The 18,296-nt window shown below is 44.0% G+C and overlaps 3 protein-coding genes across 5 annotated transcripts; 2 read left to right on the top strand and 1 right to left on the bottom strand.

Moving 5' to 3' along the window:
• The first annotated feature begins 1,859 nt into the window (after positions 1–1,859).
• LOC120823691 (mRNA decay activator protein ZFP36L1) lies at positions 1,860–6,752 on the top strand. 3 transcript variants are annotated; one of them, XM_040183911.2, is made up of 2 exons: positions 1,860–2,109; positions 3,633–6,752. In XM_040183911.2, the coding sequence occupies exons 1-2, from the start codon at positions 2,056–2,058 to the stop codon at positions 4,875–4,877; spliced, it is 1,299 nt and encodes a 432-aa protein (XP_040039845.1). In that variant the 5' UTR covers positions 1,860–2,055; the 3' UTR covers positions 4,878–6,752. The 3 variants fall into 3 exon arrangements, with proteins under 3 accessions (XP_040039845.1, XP_040039854.1, XP_040039837.1); XM_040183920.2 differs by having other exon boundaries at positions 1,872–2,109; positions 3,636–6,752; XM_040183903.2 differs by lacking the exon at positions 1,860–2,109 and adding an exon at positions 2,164–2,662.
• Positions 6,753–10,080: 3,328 nt separating this feature from the next.
• trappc6bl (trafficking protein particle complex subunit 6B, like) lies at positions 10,081–14,354 on the bottom strand. The gene is made up of 8 exons (XM_040179580.2): positions 14,218–14,354; positions 13,594–13,716; positions 13,224–13,321; positions 12,892–12,959; positions 12,671–12,788; positions 12,327–12,410; positions 12,083–12,176; positions 10,081–11,922 (listed from the first exon to the last, which is right to left on the bottom strand). Exons 3-8 carry the CDS (start codon positions 13,317–13,319, stop codon positions 11,891–11,893), a joined length of 492 nt encoding a protein of 163 aa, XP_040035514.1. The 5' UTR covers positions 13,320–13,321; positions 13,594–13,716; positions 14,218–14,354; the 3' UTR covers positions 10,081–11,890.
• On the top strand, positions 13,989–15,776 carry bloc1s3 (biogenesis of lysosomal organelles complex-1, subunit 3). The gene is made up of 4 exons (XM_040179579.2): positions 13,989–14,373; positions 14,480–14,681; positions 15,083–15,183; positions 15,309–15,776. The coding sequence occupies exons 1-4, from the start codon at positions 14,260–14,262 to the stop codon at positions 15,492–15,494; spliced, it is 603 nt and encodes a 200-aa protein (XP_040035513.2). The 5' UTR covers positions 13,989–14,259; the 3' UTR covers positions 15,495–15,776.
• Positions 15,777–18,296: the final 2,520 nt, after the last annotated feature.

The following is an 18,296-nucleotide window of genomic DNA, read 5'->3' as shown; positions in this document are numbered from 1 at the left end:
AGGGCGCCGTCTCTCGGCTGGAGCAGCACCCGAGGGCCAGTCGAGATATAATTAGGCCTTCATCTCACTTGGCGTTAGTTGCATTTTGGCTGAAAGTACGCCGCCTCATGAACAGGACGAAGCACGGCCGTCTCGTCTCAGCGTCACGGTGGCCTGGTGGTTAAGATAGCTCATAGTCTGATTCCCAGACGGGGTCCTTTATCTTCCCTCTCTGACCTTGTTTCTTGTCCCTTCGCTAATGAACTCTTTTTAGGCAAAAATACTTGATGCATGTTTCTGCACAGTGGGGTTGGGAGTACAAAATGCACTCCTCACTGAAGGTTTTGGTGGCCATATTTTACAACAAAAGCCCCCCAAATTCACCGCTTTTAACAATGCAGGACAAAACGTAAATTATTTTTATTGTTACCACACAGCACGTAGGTCTTGGCCTCGATGCAGAAATGTCCATTTTTTCTGTTTAGATGTGGGTTTATAAAATACAATAATAAAAAGCCAATCACATGCCACTCAAGACAAATGTCAGCTTCTACAGGCTGTCTTAATTGGATCTCCACATGAAACTAATGCGTCTTGACTTTACTGCCTCTAAACTCTACATTACGGAGCTGTTGTGCTACTTTTGGATATAGCCTTTGAGGCCATTTTGATATGAACTTTTGACAGGACAGAAAAGAGGAAAGACGAGCAAAGAAGACCCGGAACGGTTTGTTACCATGGCAGCAAGTCGGCTGGACACCAAGATACTTCTTTACCCACTTTAACTCCAGATGTGTGAGGAAGGACACCAAGTCACCTTCACCAATCCCGCAAGTCAAAACACAGCTGGCTGAGGGAACCTTCAGGCCGAATGGGGGAGACCTACAGGCCCTCCATTACATCATCATAGCTCTGGGGGGGAGGGGGGTGTCAACACCATCCGTTAAACACACAAAAGCATGTATACAAACACGCACATTTAATGGTGACCACTTGTTTGGACCCAAACAAAGCTTTTCGGCAGCCTTTGTGCACGGCTGAACTTATCTTTCTGAAAGGGGTTTGTCAGGACTTTTGTACTTTGGGCATTTCTATTCACCTTTGATTAATGTACCACACCCTTTTTGACCAATTTCTGATATTTGTTTTCTTCTCTTCTACTCTGACAAGGGCTTGCATAAGAATATATCCCACCATAAAGTGAACACTGTCATATCTAATAAAGATGGTGTTTTTATTCTAACCGCACATGCGTGCACTCCCAGTTGAAGAAGTTACCCGGAGGGAATCAAGCCCTCAAGAAGCACTGGGTGTGATTACTTTAAAGTTTGCCTTTAAGGAAACAACAATTGTAGTTTGTTTCCCCCTTTGCAAACGTGTGTGTGTGTGAGTGTGTGTGTACTAGTGTTTCAGGACTAGTCGAATATTCCCAATGCCTCTGGTCTGCAGTGGCATTTTTCACACTTTTCCCTTTGAAATCAAACACTTCTGACCCCCCTCTGTGTCTCAAAGGGCTCAGCTCTCTCCATATGGCCTGTTCTACCCATGTGTTACTCCGGTTTAGTTCTGTTTTTGACCTTGTGGCTATCTTTTCTTGTTGGGAGTTTATCTTCTTTTCTATTTCTCGAGCCCCCCCCCCCCCCCCCCCCTTTTTTGGGGTTACAACTTTTCTCTAGTCCTTTAGAGCCACTACCGGTGTGCCCTCTCTGTCCCCACTGACTAAAACCACACATCTTAAATGCTTTAACATAATTACAACATAACCTCGAATACAAACTATTTATGTGTACACATATGGGAGGAACTCAAAACAGAAAATATAAAACAACAGTTTCCGAGCGGTGCCGTCGTGGACTGTTGTGTCTGACTGACGGGGGGAGTGGGCGGGGCTTACAGCAATGTTAGGTTTTAAATCCCCACGTGGTCTGAGTCTTGGGCTCGTTCAGCACCGCACACTCAACCAGAAACTTCCAACAAACTCATGCCAAGCGGATCGCCCACGTCTATCACCGCGGGTTGGGGGGGCCGACGACGAGATTGGACGGACAAAAAAAAAACTTCTGACAACTCTGCGAAATGCCATCTTTCCCCCTCGACCAGTTCACGGACTTGGAAGAGATGATGTGCAAGGTAAAAAAAAGCGAAGCGTAAAGAAAAGTTGAGCGGAGGAAAAGTTGGCTAGGTCACGGGGTGTTAACGTTAGCTTAGCTGCCTCCGCGGCTAACTGCAGGCTGTTGGTTCGCTCTCTTCCGTCTTTCGAACGTGTGGTTTAGCGGAAGTCGTTGTTGTTCTTTAACTTTATTGCGAATCGGTGGCATGACGTTTTCTTTTTCTTTTTTTGTGTTCAGAAAGTGAACTTTCCCCGGACTAGACGCTAACTTGTCACGTCGCGGAGGCGTCGTTGAAAACTCGTTGTAGCGACTCGTCGTCGCAACATGGGCCCGTTAAACCGTTCGCCAACCGACGATTTTTTTAAATGCAAGTCACACCACAGAGCCCAGGGGACCCGGTTAACGCTAACGTTAGTTTTCACCGCCGTTGGTGCAACCTGCGTGGAGCATTAACGGCGACATGTGACGTCAGAGCAACCGTTAAACAACCTCGCGGCGACTTTCCGCTCCCGACGACGAGTAAAGTAAAGCTAAAAGTTGTCATTAAACGCCGCTCGAGTCTCTGGCTGCTAGTAAGTAGAAAAGCAAGCCGCGGTACGAACTACTGACGTTGTGTTTTACGTTTGACTGTGACTCTTACTTCGTAGCAACGCCACTAACGTTAGTTGCATCCTGTCCGGGCTTGTTTTCATCACGAGAAAATATGTAAGATCGTGTACGAGGCCAAAGTTCACCCCCCCTCGTCTTTCTACACGCTAGTGTGGATAAGTTAAAGGAAGGAAAGAGCGTGGCTAGATTTTATCATGTTTTTTGTGGATATTGTCATGTTTGAAAGGGACTTCCTGTTAGCCACTAATCACATTAACTGTGTTTCACCATTTTGTAGTGACCACACCACAAACAACAGGTCTCGGTCATCCACGTCTGCTTGTGTAGCACGTCGGCCTCTTGGAGGAAATTCGTTTTAGACAAAGTTATGTCAAACCGATTTAGATGCAATCCTGTGACAAAGTCACCGACTTTCTAGTATCTGTATTGCGTGGCAATAAAGGGATTTCAGGAGTTTGTAAACAAGTTTGATTTCATGCATAACTTGTATGCCAATGTTGATGACCATCATTCAATACAGTTATCACGGTAGATGCATTTATTTAGTTGGACATTTAAAAATCTCAGTAATATGCAAACAACGTTGAGAAGATTAGGGATGGGGTGAAAAGATTGGTTGTGCATTTGAATCCTGCAATATCTTTTAACTTGATACATTTTGTAAAAATGGAGAGTTGAGTAAATTTAGGGGAGAAAAAATTGAACTCCCGTAGTGTTCAACATGGAAACTACTACAATCCTAAAAAGTTTAATCCGGATCACAGCAAATGTTCCTTCATTTTTCCGTAGTTCTTAAGGGAAATGTCAACAAATGTCAGTGTATGCAAGTCTTTGCTCGATAAAGACACATGGGTTTTAAAAAAGCAACCCATTACACAATATTATTTGAAAAATCTATTTGCTAATGTCTGTTTTTTCTGTTTCTTTTTACAGCAGTTACTGAATCTTGACTTGAGGGAGCAGAACCTGCCGCCACCATCCCTCAGTCTGGCAATGAGAACACCAGGCTGCATCGGTCAGCCACGTAGCAGCGCGTCGTTTCCCCTATCGTCTCTCTCCTGCCTCCCCGCTGATCCTTCAGAGGGTGTATTTCTGTCCTCCAGCCAATGGGGGGAGGGTCCAGAAATCCCTCTGCCCACCCAGCTCAATAATTCCAGCCAGTGGGGAAAGTCGGGCTTCCTTCACCAGCGCTCCCTGAGCATGGTCGAGACCAGCAGCACCGCGGCAGCGAGTCTCGGCTGGCCGGCGACTGACCTGACGCTCTCCCAAAGTGACATCAGCCCCGCTGCGCTGAACTCCAGCTCCTCTTCCACCTCATCCGTTTCCTCTTCACGCTACAAGACTGAACTGTGTCGATCTTTCTCGGAGAGCGGCCTGTGCAAGTACGGTGGCAAGTGTCAGTTTGCCCACGGGCTGGATGAGCTGCGGGATCAAAACAGACACCCGAAGTACAAGACGGAGCCGTGCCGTACGTTTCACACCATCGGCTTCTGCCCCTACGGGATCCGCTGCCACTTTGTCCACAACAACGAGGAGGAAATGAAACCTTCCCTCTCCCGCTCCTCCTCCTCTTCCTCATCGTTTTCCTCAAGCGTTCCCCAGCAGCCACCTCCCTCCTTCCGCTCGCACAGACCACCTCTTGTCCGGCACAGCTTCAGCTTCGCCGGGTTTCCCTCTGCCCCCCAGCCAGCCCTTCAGCCTCCCCTTCCCGCCCGCCCCCCTGCCACTGCTGCCTTCCCGCACGCTCCGTCGGCCTCGCTTCCCTCCTGCGCGGATATTACCGATCTCCTTTCTCATGCCTTCCTGGAGATGGACTCTGCCTTTGAGGCCTCCCCCGCGCACCAGTACCAGCCCCCCATGGGCCAGGCCACCGCAGCGGATCCCCGGTCTCCATTCCTGCCCTCACCGGACTCCGGCTGTTCTCCGAGTGGTCTGTCTCCGACGGCGTCCCCTTCCTTGAGGCAGAGCCCCAACGCCGTCGGGGTGTTTCCGGGGCCGCTGGGCGCACGGTCCCTGTCCTACACCTCTCTGTCTGACCAGGACCCGGATGGAAGCAGCTCTGCCAGCTCGCTCAGTGGCTCTGAATCCTGCGGAGGCATCAACGAGGCCAACGGCAGACGTCTGGCTGTGTTCAGTCAGCTCTCTGTTCCTGAGGATGCTGCTGGCTTCTGCCTTTAGGCCTCAGTGTGCTGTTAACACAAACATGCATTTCGATATATATATATATTATATATTTTCGGACACTCACCTGCAGGCCCCGACTAGTCTACGTAATATATGCTGAACGCGCATTTATTCAGATTCAAGCACGCACGATGCTCGCACACTAGAGCCATATACATGCGCATACACACACACTGCTGCTGCACTGACACGCCAATGTTCTCCTGTGAGGCGTCAAAGGAAACCGAAAGATAAGACTTATTGACTGAATCAGAAAGCAGAGAGAGATTTGCCTGTTCGAGTTATGTGGTTTATATCTCACTTTCACATGCGTAAGGGAAGCGACAATGCAGCACCTGAAATGTCTGTTGCCACCAAAACAGAGTTTAGGTCAAGACGGAAGTTAAGAGTGTTGCAGGCAAATGATTCTTAACCAAAAATCCAAATTAAGATGGTACATTGCGACAAAGCTATTGTAGCCCCAGTGTAATTGGGCCAGTCCAACAGCACCATTTCTATTACGTTTTACCAACTTCTACGTGATAAAAAAAAGTGTGACCAAGCCAAATACATATTTGTATCTCAAACGTTTTGATTATGATCGCACAGAAACACTATGTTAATACCCAGTATTGTTGTTTTTCCTCTGAGGTTATGTTTAGATCACTGGCCTTTAACCCGAATGTTAAGTTTTTAAACAACTGAAGTGCCTGTTGCATTATTTACCAGGTCGTGTGTTGAAACAATATTTGTAGTTCGTTCAGAGAGATGTGTGGATTGGACGCAGGTCTCTTAATTTATTCGAATAAGCTAGAGTTCAAGTTTCCTTGTTGTTAAGATGACTACAAGTGTTCTTTTGTGTCTTGTGCATTATTGATAAACTGCCAACCGTAAAATGTCAAGTGGCCTTAACGTAACATGCCATACGGGGGGACGGAGGGAGGGGGGAGGGGGGGTTCAGTTTGAGCTTAACGAGAAAGCCAAGTGGCCGTACTTTGTCAAATCCCGTGTCCATCCCATGTCCGTGACATGTCCATGACCTGTCCGTGACGGCATGAGTTGCCAACTGGAAAAGCCGGGCATGGCTGTTTGTTTGCCTCTGAAATGTGAAATGTGGTCGCACAAGTGACGGCATTACAGGATATCAATCAGTATGGTGAGTCAAAGATGGACACACACAGAGAATGAGATGCCGTCACATTATTTAGCATCTTATTTTGGATAAACTGAAAATGGTATTTGGCATAGAAGGAAATTTTAATCAAGTCATGTAAATCGTTCACGTCCGGTTTTACCTCTGGCATTTTTCCTAAATACTTTGTGGTGCTAATATGTATTTTAGATTATCTTAAACACAACATTCCCATGACCCTCCCCCTCCCTCTTTTGTCCAAAGACCGCATTGGTGTTACATTTTTGATAAATATTCCTTTTTTTTTTGTGACTCTGCACACCATGTTTCTACTCTGCGTCAATATTAATTTCCCTGTTCTGGCTTTGTACTGTTAAGAATGTGTAGCGTTCCTGGTCACATGGATGTGAACTTTGTGCCCGGGTCTGTTGCCTCACTGAGCTCGATCCAGCATTCTGTAGGGTTATGGTATGTGTGCTTAGTGTTCTAGATATGTTACTTGTGTGTTAATGCATAGTTGGTTAGAAGAACAGACGCTGTGCTGTTTATGGTCTATTTAAAATTGCCTTTCATCAACAAGTTTAAGGCCTGTTTAGTGTTAAAGGTGATCTTTAGTAAATTAATTTCTTTAATTTATTTTAACATATTTATAGAGGACTTTGAGTTGGTGATGCTTGTATCAAGTTTAATATATTTGGTTTCTCTTTTTTCTTTTTGCTATTTTGTACTGGAAATAAAGTTTGGGGATTTTTTTTTAAGTTTGTTTTCCTTAATCTACTTAATGGGGTTACACTTACACAAGTAGACGTGTGTGACACATCCGTTGTAATATGTGCAGAAATGTTATTACGTTTGTAAAGGAGGAAGGAAGCAAGCAGGAAACCAGTCAACCGTCGGTTATGATTTTCATTGTAGTTCCCCAGTGTCACTTTAGTGTACACACAATGTCAATGTTTATATCCGTTTAGATCCATTAATCAATGGTGTCTTGCTCGGGGTTTTCAGACGTTCCACCTATTTAAAAAATATATCTCTCCACATACGGCCTGATTTTCACAGAGAAGGAATCATAGATAAGGTTACTTATAATTATTTGCGAAAGCGTGCCGTTTATAATCAAAGAACTTTTCTTCCGCAAGTTGCGCAATGAAAGAGTGAAATGTTTCCAGATCAAATTCCATTAGCAGGAAAATCATTAGTTGCTGTGTGACGCAGCCGCCGCTCCCAAGCAAACTAGTGGTTTGGACAATACCGGCCTGTTCCTGTGATTGCACTAAATAAAGAGGTGGAACTGCAATAATCCATTGATGCAAAGTTACCGATACTGGTCAACCAGTCGGCTGTAGATAGCGAGGCGTGTGTGTGTGTGTGTGGTCATGCCATCGAGATTTCATGTGGAGATAAGAAGTCTTTTGTTTAGGGTTTAATCTGTTCAACCCCGGCCTCCCACCCGTTTCCCTTCTCCCTCACTGCCTCCTCTGAATCCATCATTCGTCCCTCATCTCCTCTCTATCAATTCCGTCCCCTCATACTTTAATCTTCTGTTGCTATGGTGGGCAACAGGCCTCATCCACATAACTCGATTGGTCCTCAGAAATATATGAAACTGATCGCTTTATAGAAACAACGTGTGGTCTCAATGACCTTAATTTCTCTCTGTGAACCATGTTCCATGGACGTCAAACTAATAAGGTATTTCATCATCACTTGATGATTAATCAGGTTGGTACACTTTTTTTATTCTTCCAACTTTTCAAAAATGTCCCTCAAAACCCCCCAAACAGGACGGTAGATGCACTCGCATGGTCGAACCTCCGGGACTCCGTGTCATGCACACAAGAGCCGTCACTGTTCACATGAGATGTGCCGGCTCTCTTGGAGTGATTAGAGGCTGAAGGGGTTATAGGCATGTGTGTGCTTGTATTGTGTGTGTGTGTGTGATCGACTTCTCCCACACTCTTGCCCAGTGGGACACAGGCAGGCAGATGGTTGCATTCAGGTCCACCACAGGTCAACATATGGCCCCGAGAGACAAAGTTTGTTTGTGTGTGTGAGACAGAGAATCTCCCTCTTCGACTGGTCTGCATGGGTGAAGGAAGTCGAATGGGAGGGGGTAATAGTGGAGTACTACAGAAAACTGCGGGACAAGTTGCGAGACAAAGAAGTGATGGGACAATTTGAGAGGAGGAAGACGGGTGGCATCTATGTATTTTTATTCTGCAGATAAAATATACACACACGGATAAAATCCAAAGGAAAGATGTGGAAAGGCTGGTCAGTATTGGTCATGTGGACGCGCTTTGGCATTAAAACAACAAAGCTCCCACTTCTTACTGATCAGCTGACTACTGATGTTAGTCGTGATAAATTCTAATATTCTAACGATGACAACACGAGCGCTTGTTCATCTAGACAACTGCTAGTTAATACACATGATTACATGAATGAATAACTATCAATGCCGTTGTTGCGTTAAGAAACTCTCATGTAGCCGACCAACACTTGTACAGTCTGCTCCATTCAGACACAAGGAGGCTGTGCAGCTGCATTTATCGATCAATTAACTACTGAATTTACATTATTTTTGGCCCCAAACGAATTTTGGCACTACAAGAATCGACAGGGTTCAACAATGACTTTAAACGACATTTGGTCCTAAAAGATCAATAGTCTCCGACAACTTCTCACGCTACAGAAGCCTTCAGTTACTCAATTCTAGCTTTTAATGGCCAACCCCCCCAACACCTCCTCTCTTTCTTCTAGCTCCTGAACCCTCCTCCTCCACCCTGCTCTTTGTGAGGGTATTGTTGATATTGTGATGCAGAGAAGAGCCGGAGGAAGTGGAGCGAAGCCGCACAGAACCGCCGCCGCTGACCTCTCGCCCTCGCCCCTCAGTTCCACCCAGCCGGCCTCCGCTTCCCCCTCGATTTATAATTCTTACATTTATCTAGGAAACTTTTCTCACTTCCTTCATCCTTCCCTTGCCCTACACCGCTTCCTCTCTGCCCCCCTCCCCCTCCTCCCCTCCCACCTCCTAATAAACTTCTCTTTTCTACCTTTCAATTGCCTCCAGCCTCCTGCAGAGGCTCTTCATTCTCCACATCTCATTTCCCCTCTTGTCCATTCTCAATCCCACCCTCTTCTCCTTCAGGACTTTCTACAGTACTGCCCCCTACCAGACTTTCTCCCCCCCCCTCCCCCGTCTCAGTCACTCCAGAGACGATTTGTGAAGTGTTTAATGGCTTCCAACAAATGGTTAAAAGAGGGCCACACCAACACACATGTGCACAGATGAAGAAAGATTCTTCTTTCACAGTGGGAAAATAAAAGTAGCCCGGCTAAAGCGGCAGTCTACTTATACTGGGGGGGGGGGGGGTCATATTTAAAGTTTTTTTGTTCTCTGAATCTCTTTCAAGAACTCTTGTCTTGAGGGCCATAAGCAAGTAGGGGCACAACCCACCCAACGTTTTAGACAAAGGAGTTAAGGACATAGTAAAGGAAACGTAGTATTGCTTTTTCCATGAAGTCAGGAGGACTTGCAAGAAGACTTTTGAAAGAGTGACCCGAACTGATGCAGCATAAACCGAGGCATCGTGACTTTTAATCCCTTGCATCTGGATTCTAGACTACCCATAATGCAACAAACGGCGACGCTCGTATTGGACCCTTTCAAACTCAATACCATCTGTTTGTAATGCAGACTTTTTGCACAAACAGTGTTATTCAAACCCCCACGTCTATTCCACCGCGATGACATCAACGGCGTTCTTTTCTTAGACTATTAAATGCTCCCCCGAGAGCCACTGCAGCCATTTCACAACTGTTTTCACATGCCGGATGGAAATCGGTGGAGTGCCTCTAGAAGATGCAGCCCGACTCATCTGTGCGACATGGTGGGATCAGTGAACCAATAGAGTGGAGTGGCTGTTGTTTCAGTGTCGTGGCACCAGATGTGGGGAATTTGTGTGTTGCTGGAGGGAAGAATATTAAATCCAAATGATTTCATGCCACAAATAATATTTCAGTCAAACCTCAGCTATGCAATAACTTCATTGACAATAGATGTGCATGAGAAGGACACGTCACTTTTATTCTGCTCCAATGTAATTTATTATAAGTGCATATCATATCATATAGTCAGATGAAGTACTGAAGTTTCTTTTTCTATATTGAAGTCCTCCCTCTGTGTGGTGTCTAATATAGACGATACGTTGTTCCAGAGGTACGAGCAGCATCCACACTGTAGCTTTTCAGGGCCGAGGCTGAGCGCCAGTCACATTGGAGGCGTATTAAAAGGATAAAGTTACATGTAAAGACCCTTTGTCGTGTAAAAGTATCACACCGGTGGCATTAGAAATCTGAAACACAGCAATTAAAGCAGAGCGGAAAATTAAAGCAGCCGCAGAGTCCACACAACAAGCAAGAGCAATAACGTCCACGTTGTGCTATTCGAAAATACAAGAATTGATCAAATGTGTAAAATATTCTGGGTTTGACGGAATCCGGGAAAACTTAAAAATCAACGTGTCTTTTAAATTCTTTTTGAATATGCAAAGGGTATGTACACATCTTGTGCTATTGTGCATTAACTATAATAATGAATGGACTACAACGATTTTGAATAACTAGTCGTACCAAACATTGTGCAAAGAAATACACAAGGATGGGATTTCCTGGCCCTTTTCAACCAACCGTGTCAACTTCAGGTTCTTCAGAAAGAACAACTACAGAGCTGAAGGAGCATGTTGCCATTGGCTCGTAGGTAAAACAAGGTGCATAAAAAAGGAGCTCCATGTGTCCCCCTAGTGGCACAAATAAGCAACAACATCCACCAGTGTGATGATTGTTTGTGTGCAACAGGCCTCGTTTTGGGGGGATTTGTGTCACATTATTGTTTGATTAGGACAATATTTTTGAGTTAGAAAATTGTATAATTAAAACAGCAGCAAGATTAGTATTAATATGATATTTTTATATAAAGCAAAGAAACGTTGAAAAATGTAACCCATAAGTCCATGGTGCAGTTTACTGTAGGCTCGGACAATCACAATGCTACATACAATACAACTCAATGCTGTAAAAAACGGTTCCATTTTGGTACAAAAAGAATAATCTGTATTTGAGACATTCCTAGAAACTTACAATAATAATAATATAACATAATTAAACAAAGTTTTTTGCAGATTTTCTAACTTAAATACCACCATCATACATGAAACAGCCGTGTCCTAAAGGCAATCTGCTACGAGGCAGAACAAAGCACCAGGAACTAGGTACAGATTCTGTGTGTCTGCAGAGAAACAAGTGTTTGACAAGAATTATGATGTGCCAGGTAAAATAATTGTCAAAGGGTCACCAGCTATTGGATTTATGCCAAAATATCTGGTACGGGAGTTGGTGTCTTGTCTTAAATTGTTTTTCAATTATTCCTTGGCAGTTATTTCTTAAGACGGTCCTCGCAATGTGGGCAGTCACATTACGACGCGTTACATAGAATATTAACTTACTTTGTGATCTACTACATACACATTATTGTATCGATTTCACTGACGGATAATATTTTCAATGTCAGTCGGGGCCAGGCTCCACTTCTTTAATGAAAACCATCATGCAACGATTCAATCAAATAGGAAATCAAAATCAAAATGAGAAGGGAATAAAACAAATCTTGTCCTGTGTCAGAGTACGACAATTAAAGAGTTAGCTTTGGCTAAGCCTTTTTGCTCTGTCACAGGTAGCGTGTCAGCAGAACCTGTTTGACCCAGATGAGGAAATTAGGTTGGTGTTTGATTCCCTCTGTGATTGGACAGGAACTACTTTCCTCCTTTGTAGGATTAACACAACCCCACATGGGTCTGGTCATCTGCTCCCCTGGGTACCAGCACAGAAGATCACATCACAACTTCTGGACCACCACTTGGAATTTACCTGCCAGGACAAAATGAAAGAGGGGTGAGCCACGTGTGTGGACGTATTGTAAACACTGGACTGGTTACAGCCAGTCTGAGGAGAAGGAGAAGGAGAAGGAGAAGGAGGAGAAGAAGAAGAAGAAGAAAAAGAACAACAACAACATTCTGGTGGTACTTACAGGATGGCATTACAGAGACCTCAGCTGTCACCACGCTGTCCAGACCGAGGTTAGACAGAGCTCCTCTCACAATGCCACACGAAAAAGCAAGGTACTGTGGAAAAACCCACACAAATTAGAGGCGTTAGCTTTAAATGAGATGGATTCTGATTTCTTTGGCTTAAATAACAACAAGAGAGAGAGAGAGAGAGAGAGAGAGAGAGAGAGAGAGAGAGAGAGAGAGAGAGAGGCAGAGAATACGAACCTTAGGAGCCTGATCCAGGTACTGTTTTCCATTAGAGAGCTGAGTCAGCAAAGAAAATGTGTTGTCCTGCAGGACATAAGTACCCTATGGCCGGAATGAAATGCATGTTTAGTAACAAACATTGAACATATATGCATTGAATGCATGAATATCAATTCAGCAGCAAGGACTCCTCCCATAATCCATAGGGATTGAAGTTCAATATCACCTTCATTGAGTTTGATTGAATCATTCTTTTGATATAGTGACATGGAGGTTATCCATCACAAACAAACTCGCATTTTCACAAGAGAGGTTGAAATTGTTGTTGGGGGGGGGGAGACAACCGGGGAAGTTGAGTTTACCTGATGGTTTGTCCTGAGGTTGTCAACCTGCCTCCTGAACACCTTCGTCCAGAAGTCTTTACAGACAAACTTCATCACGTCCAACTCATCTTTGAAGCTGGGAGAGTCCCTGGTCAACCTTAGCAGAGCAAAGACCAACACAGACACGAGACGACGGTCAAGAGGATGCACGTCTCAAAGCAGCCGGCGTTAGACATACATGTGGATGTGGGGTTCTCTACCTCTCGATGAGTCCTTGTCCCACCCTGAAGCCCATGCTTTCTAGGACAGACACACAGACAGCTCTGTCCTGAAGGGAAGAAACCAAAGCTGTCAATTTGCTCAGTGGACCAAATAGATCCAAGGTGCATTAGTGAGGCCTGTGAAAGCTGAACTGTTCTAATGCAGTGATGAGTTGTGTTTTGAGTCCTGGGAGAAGGAAACACGTCGTACAAGTTAAAATCTGGGCGTTTTCTAGCTGTAAATATGCGCGAATAAAAGTGGTTAGTTAACTGATCTCAAAGCTGCGGTTCTTCCGTGTCAGTTGACTAATGAATGCCTTTGCTGAACAGACCTTGTTGTCCATCTCTTCTTTTCCGGATTGCTGCTCCTTGTAAATATGAGACACGATCTCCATATGGAGAAAGTCAAACAGAGACTCGTCTGCCATTCCTGCCAAACAAACAGTCGTGATTACGCAGCTCAATGTAACGCTTTAGGAAAACAGTTTCCCTTCGCGTGGTGACAGGTGAAAACCTTCAATGACGTTGACGTTAGCTTCATTGTTAGCGCCAGGAAGCTAGCTTGTGTTGTTTGCTGTCACTGTCCAGAGATAGTGGTTCATATCTCGATATGACAGAGAATTGGGACAAAGCAATGCGTCTAGTATTCTACGTTTCATAGTATGCAGTCATCTAAAGGGAGAACAGTTAAATATACTGTACCTGTCAACTGTCTGTAGGCTACACAAAATAAACAGAAGTCAGCTTCCTGGGATGCACTCGGTATTAATACCAGGGAAACTTCACCCGCGGTTCACACGGGCGGAGTTAGCAGCAGCTTTCTCCCTGTCGTGGCGTGAAAATATATCCTTTAGGAGTACATGCTTTACCATATCAACAAGAATATATTATACATCAAATGATAAATATATAGAAGCTCTCGTGTGGAGGGTGCCGATAAATCTGCTACAATGGAACCGGATTAAAACCGTTTAACAACCTAATGTTGCATATCGGTGTACGCGGATTAGATTACAAGCGAACTCTGGATAATACTACGCATGCGTATGAATCACTGTCTGAAACGTCATATATCAGGTGACATCCTACCTCACACCGGATTGGTTCTTGGTAAACAAGCCACTTCCTAGATGCTCATGTGATTTGTACTTTTTTATCAACAGAGAAGGTTTGACAGTCTTTTGAATTTTGGACTTGGACTAAAATTTAGCTTACATTATACTACAAATTCCCTTTGACTTAACTATCAATAAGAAAAGATAACTTATCGTTATCATTAGCATTAAAGTCAGCTACATTTGAAATCTATAGTTTGTTTCATCGTACCGTTAGCCGGAGACGTTTTGTGTTGTGTTGGTGCGCGTCGTCATGTCCAGCGGGTACCAGATAGTGGTGCAGGGCGAGGCTTCGGAGACGGACTCCGATGATGAAGTCTACATCACCTCCATGTCTCCTCCGCAAATCGCCCCAGTCGGAGCCAAGGTTCTCTTGCATGTCCGCAAGTCTACAGAGATGACACATGACGCATGTTTCCTCCCCTGTCGTCATTAATCGGTTCAATCTGCTCTGATGTGTTGGGTGATGGCAGGTTCCCGGGGAGGCGTCTGAAACTGACAGCGAGGAGGAGGAGGAGGAGGAGGGCGGACAACAGGCCGTCCGAGCCTCCTCGCTTAGACAGGACAGCGCCCACGTGCTGAGGAGAGACCTTCCCCCTCTTATAGTAGTCAGGGACCATCCTGATATACAGTCGGTAGTGGAGGACAGGCCAAGTCCCACACACAGACCACAAGGTGAGGAACGCAACGTCGGGATTAGAGTCCTTCATTTTGATACTTAAAGAGTGACACGATGTCCACTCAGGGGTCAACTTTCTGTTTTCTCATGGCCTTCGTCACCTGGCTGTACGTATTAATGTTGGCTATATGCGACACGCTTGGTTCACTTATTAAAACTGGTGCAGTTTAGATGATGTGGAATCGACCTTTATGACAAAGGTCAGAAATGAGCCTCCAGGTTCAAACTACTCATTATCCTAAAATATAGAAGGATAAATGCGATGATGAATGATCATGTTTTTATATTTTGTATTACCAGGCTTCGCATTTAATTGAAATCAATATCTAGTCGTAAATGATATCAATATAATGGATAAGTGAGTAACAAAACGGGTTTTAATGTCTTGTTTTTCCAGGTGACACACTATTACAACAGAAGCTGCAGGAATCTAACAGTCGGCTGCATTCTGACGTTGGGCAAATGGTACGGCAGGTTTATGGAACAGCCTGTAAAGAGGTATGTAGACGTGTTGGATGCTACTTGCGCTACAACAGAGTTTGTAAGATGCTCAACTTGTAACAGCCAATTGGTGTGGTTGGAAATTACTTTCTTTCCTTTTTTTCTGATTGTTTTTCTGAAAGGTTCAAAGTGCAACAGCTCAGCTAAATACATCGCAGAGCGCCATAATCAATGCGTCCCACAGCATCCGATTAATCCTGGATGACCTGAAGGCAGTGTCCGAAAAGATTGACATCATCACCAGCTGTCAAATACTACCTGATATCAACATCAAAAGTTCAAATAATCATACAACGCCTGTACTGTAGAATATGTGTGAAATCCACAGCCACACTTAGGATGTTTTTGTCTGTCAGGATTCTCTGGGGATTTTTACTGTAAAGAGATGATCCTCTGTCTTTCTATCTTCTACAGCTGTCCTTCTGGTTAACACTTCACAAAGAAATACTCACTGTCCTTTTTTTGTGAATCTCAATATTTGTTGGAGGTCAAAGAAGCAGACTTGCATTCAGCCTATAATGTTTTTTTGTGTAAATATTCTAACAAATATAATACGTACTAATATAAAGATTTTCTGTTGGAAACCTGAATGCGTTTAAATGTTTAAAATGTTTTCACTGGCGTCAAAAAACACACAAACAAGCCACAAGCAAGAGCCAATAGGTGATCCGGATGGTTCAGCTAAGGTGGCATTAGATGTAAGAAAAAGTGGGGAGACTTGAAAACTTCTGAAGAATGGAATAACTTTCAATTAAAGAACATAATTTATTTTAAAAAATAATACCATGAGACAAGCCGAAAAGAACACATACATGGTATTCATATTGAAGACACATCTCATAAACTAAGTCAATCTACAGGAAATATCAAATATAATCGGCCTATAGTTTCCACTCACGGAAAAAAAGATTCCCTTTTAGTGTCACAACATATTTTAGCCACCTGATGGCGCCATGGATACAGACGTGGGCCACTGTAGTAAAACATGCAACTTTCTTGTTCCGACTCTTCAATCCTGAACTTGCTATTCATAATTTTTTTTAGCTTTGCATTCTGTGTAATTAAATAGTGGAAAAAGTATGCAGATCTTTCACTTACGTAAAGTAGTGAAAGCAAAGCAGGAATACTTTAAATGTGTGATAATCCTAATTATACTGTAATTATTGAAGAACCTACACGTTGTTGTGTTTTGCGTTGCAGTTAATGACACGGAGTGTAACACAGGGCCAAAAAGCTGCTGGTCATACATGCTGGGATCACAGCTGCCTCTTTATGGTCATATTTTTAATTTATTCGTTTAAGTTGCGGTTACGGTTATGGTCAATGTTTACAGAAATGGTTCGATGTCGGCTGGTGGCAGTTAGGCTGGTAAGTCTCCAGGAAATTAATATAATGTCCCCATAATGAAACCATGAGTGGAGTGTGTGTTCAGTGTGTAACTAAGGGAGTGACGAGGCTTTAGTGTAGTCGTATCGTGCGTCTGTGTCTGTTCATTATTATTATGATCTCTGTGTCTTAAAGTGTGATGGATAACATTTCCCTCTTCGGATAATTAATGAAAAAATGTCCCTGTAGAAATATTTGTACTTGTCACGCCAACATATCCATTCCTTTAGGAAATAGTTAAACTGGAAGCTATCAAGCTAAACAGATTTTGTTTTGTTAAAAACTGTTAGAAAATAATGTCTAACTGCTGCAAACCTGAATGGAAAGAAAGAGGGTCAACGCATAAGTCTCCCTCTTGATCAACATTTGTATGTACACATTTGCTGGATTCATATCTTCAACATGTGCTTAAATGATCGTTCAAAATGAAAATGAAAAGGTGCGCCCACACACACTGTAGCTTGTGCGTTAAACAAAGACCAGGGTGCTTACGAACGAGGTTAGAAACAACACAAATGTGACTGTGTGCTTATTTTCCTCCACTCAACAAGGCAAGCGGGACATTATATCACTGTTTACGTTGAAACATCTTTCCCGGTCCCAGTGACAGTGGCCTGCAGGCTCAGAGCCACTGATGGGATTCATGCTCGAGCGGGCAAACTGACTTCAGACTGAAATAGGAACACGGCAAACAATGGACCAGGCCGAGGACAGCTCGTGAGTGGTTGCGGTGCAGAGGTTGCAGAGGGGTAAGGGAGAACGGGAAGAGCGGAAAGATACACTAGATTATTAAATCATACTAGATTATGCATGCGGGGCCGTAGTCAGATACGTGCTGGCGGGCCGTGGTGTGCATGGGTCCTCTGTGACTGCGTCTTGAGTGCACGTGGTGTGTGCACAGGAGGCCAGCCACCCACGTTAGCCAGGTCAGTGGCTGTCTCATGGGGGGCCTGAGGACACGCTGTTAGTTCATCTGGCCGGCCGAGCGTGGCCGCACACAGCGGCACAGGTCTACCAAAGCAGATATGCTGCTTTAGAAGAGCCGTGCCTGCGTGAGTGATGCACTTTGTTTTCATACCGATAGAGCATTCAGGACGACGTGAAGTTAGGATGCATCCCGCTGACTGGCCCGGAGGAGTAAAACAAAGAGGGAAAAACCCATTGGAGGAGTTGAAGGGAACAAAAGCGCCACACATTCAAGTTGAATCAGGGAGATGAACAGTTAAAAAGTGAACACGCAACTGGACTTCACGAGAGGACTGAACTTGGAGGAGCTCAGCTTTATTATCTTCTCAGCTGAGAGGACTTACTTTCAGGCTACACAATTTCATTTAACACAAGAGCAATCGAGCATGAGGATAAAATCCCAGGTGATACAAGTATGAGAATGGAAACAGGAAATGTGATCATAAACCTTCCCAAGCTCAGAGTTAGTGTAGAAAGTGAGCTGCCAACAAAAATAATGATGCAAACCCCTCATTTGTCAATGATTTCAAATTCAGTGCAATTTGACATGTAAAGGTGATTTTAAAACTATAGTCAAATGGCATTTAGGATTTAGTTAACTTGCAAAAGTTAAGATGTTTGCCAAACCTGACTATAGGATCTAGATAGCATTTAATACCAAATACCATCAGTGAAACTCTTTAAAAGTGGTGTTTTTCCTCTTTATTTTATAGCTATCGATTTTAAACAATACATAGAAGTACACCATATCTCAAAGC

Source organism: Gasterosteus aculeatus, chromosome 1, assembly GCF_964276395.1.
Source record: "Gasterosteus aculeatus chromosome 1, fGasAcu3.hap1.1, whole genome shotgun sequence".
Lineage (NCBI taxonomy): Eukaryota > Metazoa > Chordata > Actinopteri > Perciformes > Gasterosteidae > Gasterosteus > Gasterosteus aculeatus.
Note: the sequence above shows the minus strand (reverse complement) of the source record. Positions and strands in the feature narration are given on the sequence as shown.

Coding starts and splice junctions, on each gene's coding strand:
- LOC120823691 (XM_040183903.2), top strand. CDS start 2,456: ATGCAAGTCACACCACAGAGCCCAGGGGACCCGGTTAACGCTAACGTT. Junction 2,663..3,632: donor GCTCGAGTCTCTGGCTGCTA/GTAAGTAGAAAA, acceptor TTCTTTTTACAG/CAGTTACTGAATCTTGACTT.
- trappc6bl (XM_040179580.2), bottom strand. CDS start 13,319: ATGGCAGACGAGTCTCTGTTTGACTTTCTCCATATGGAGATCGTGTCT. Junction 12,177..12,326: donor ACCTGGATCAGGCTCCTAAG/GTTCGTATTCTC, acceptor GTTTTTCCACAG/TACCTTGCTTTTTCGTGTGG. Junction 11,923..12,082: donor GGTCTCTGTAATGCCATCCT/GTAAGTACCACC, acceptor TTGTCCTGGCAG/GTAAATTCCAAGTGGTGGTC.
- bloc1s3 (XM_040179579.2), top strand. CDS start 14,260: ATGTCCAGCGGGTACCAGATAGTGGTGCAGGGCGAGGCTTCGGAGACG. Junction 14,374..14,479: donor TCGCCCCAGTCGGAGCCAAG/GTTCTCTTGCAT, acceptor GGGTGATGGCAG/GTTCCCGGGGAGGCGTCTGA. Junction 14,682..15,082: donor TCCCACACACAGACCACAAG/GTGAGGAACGCA, acceptor TTGTTTTTCCAG/GTGACACACTATTACAACAG.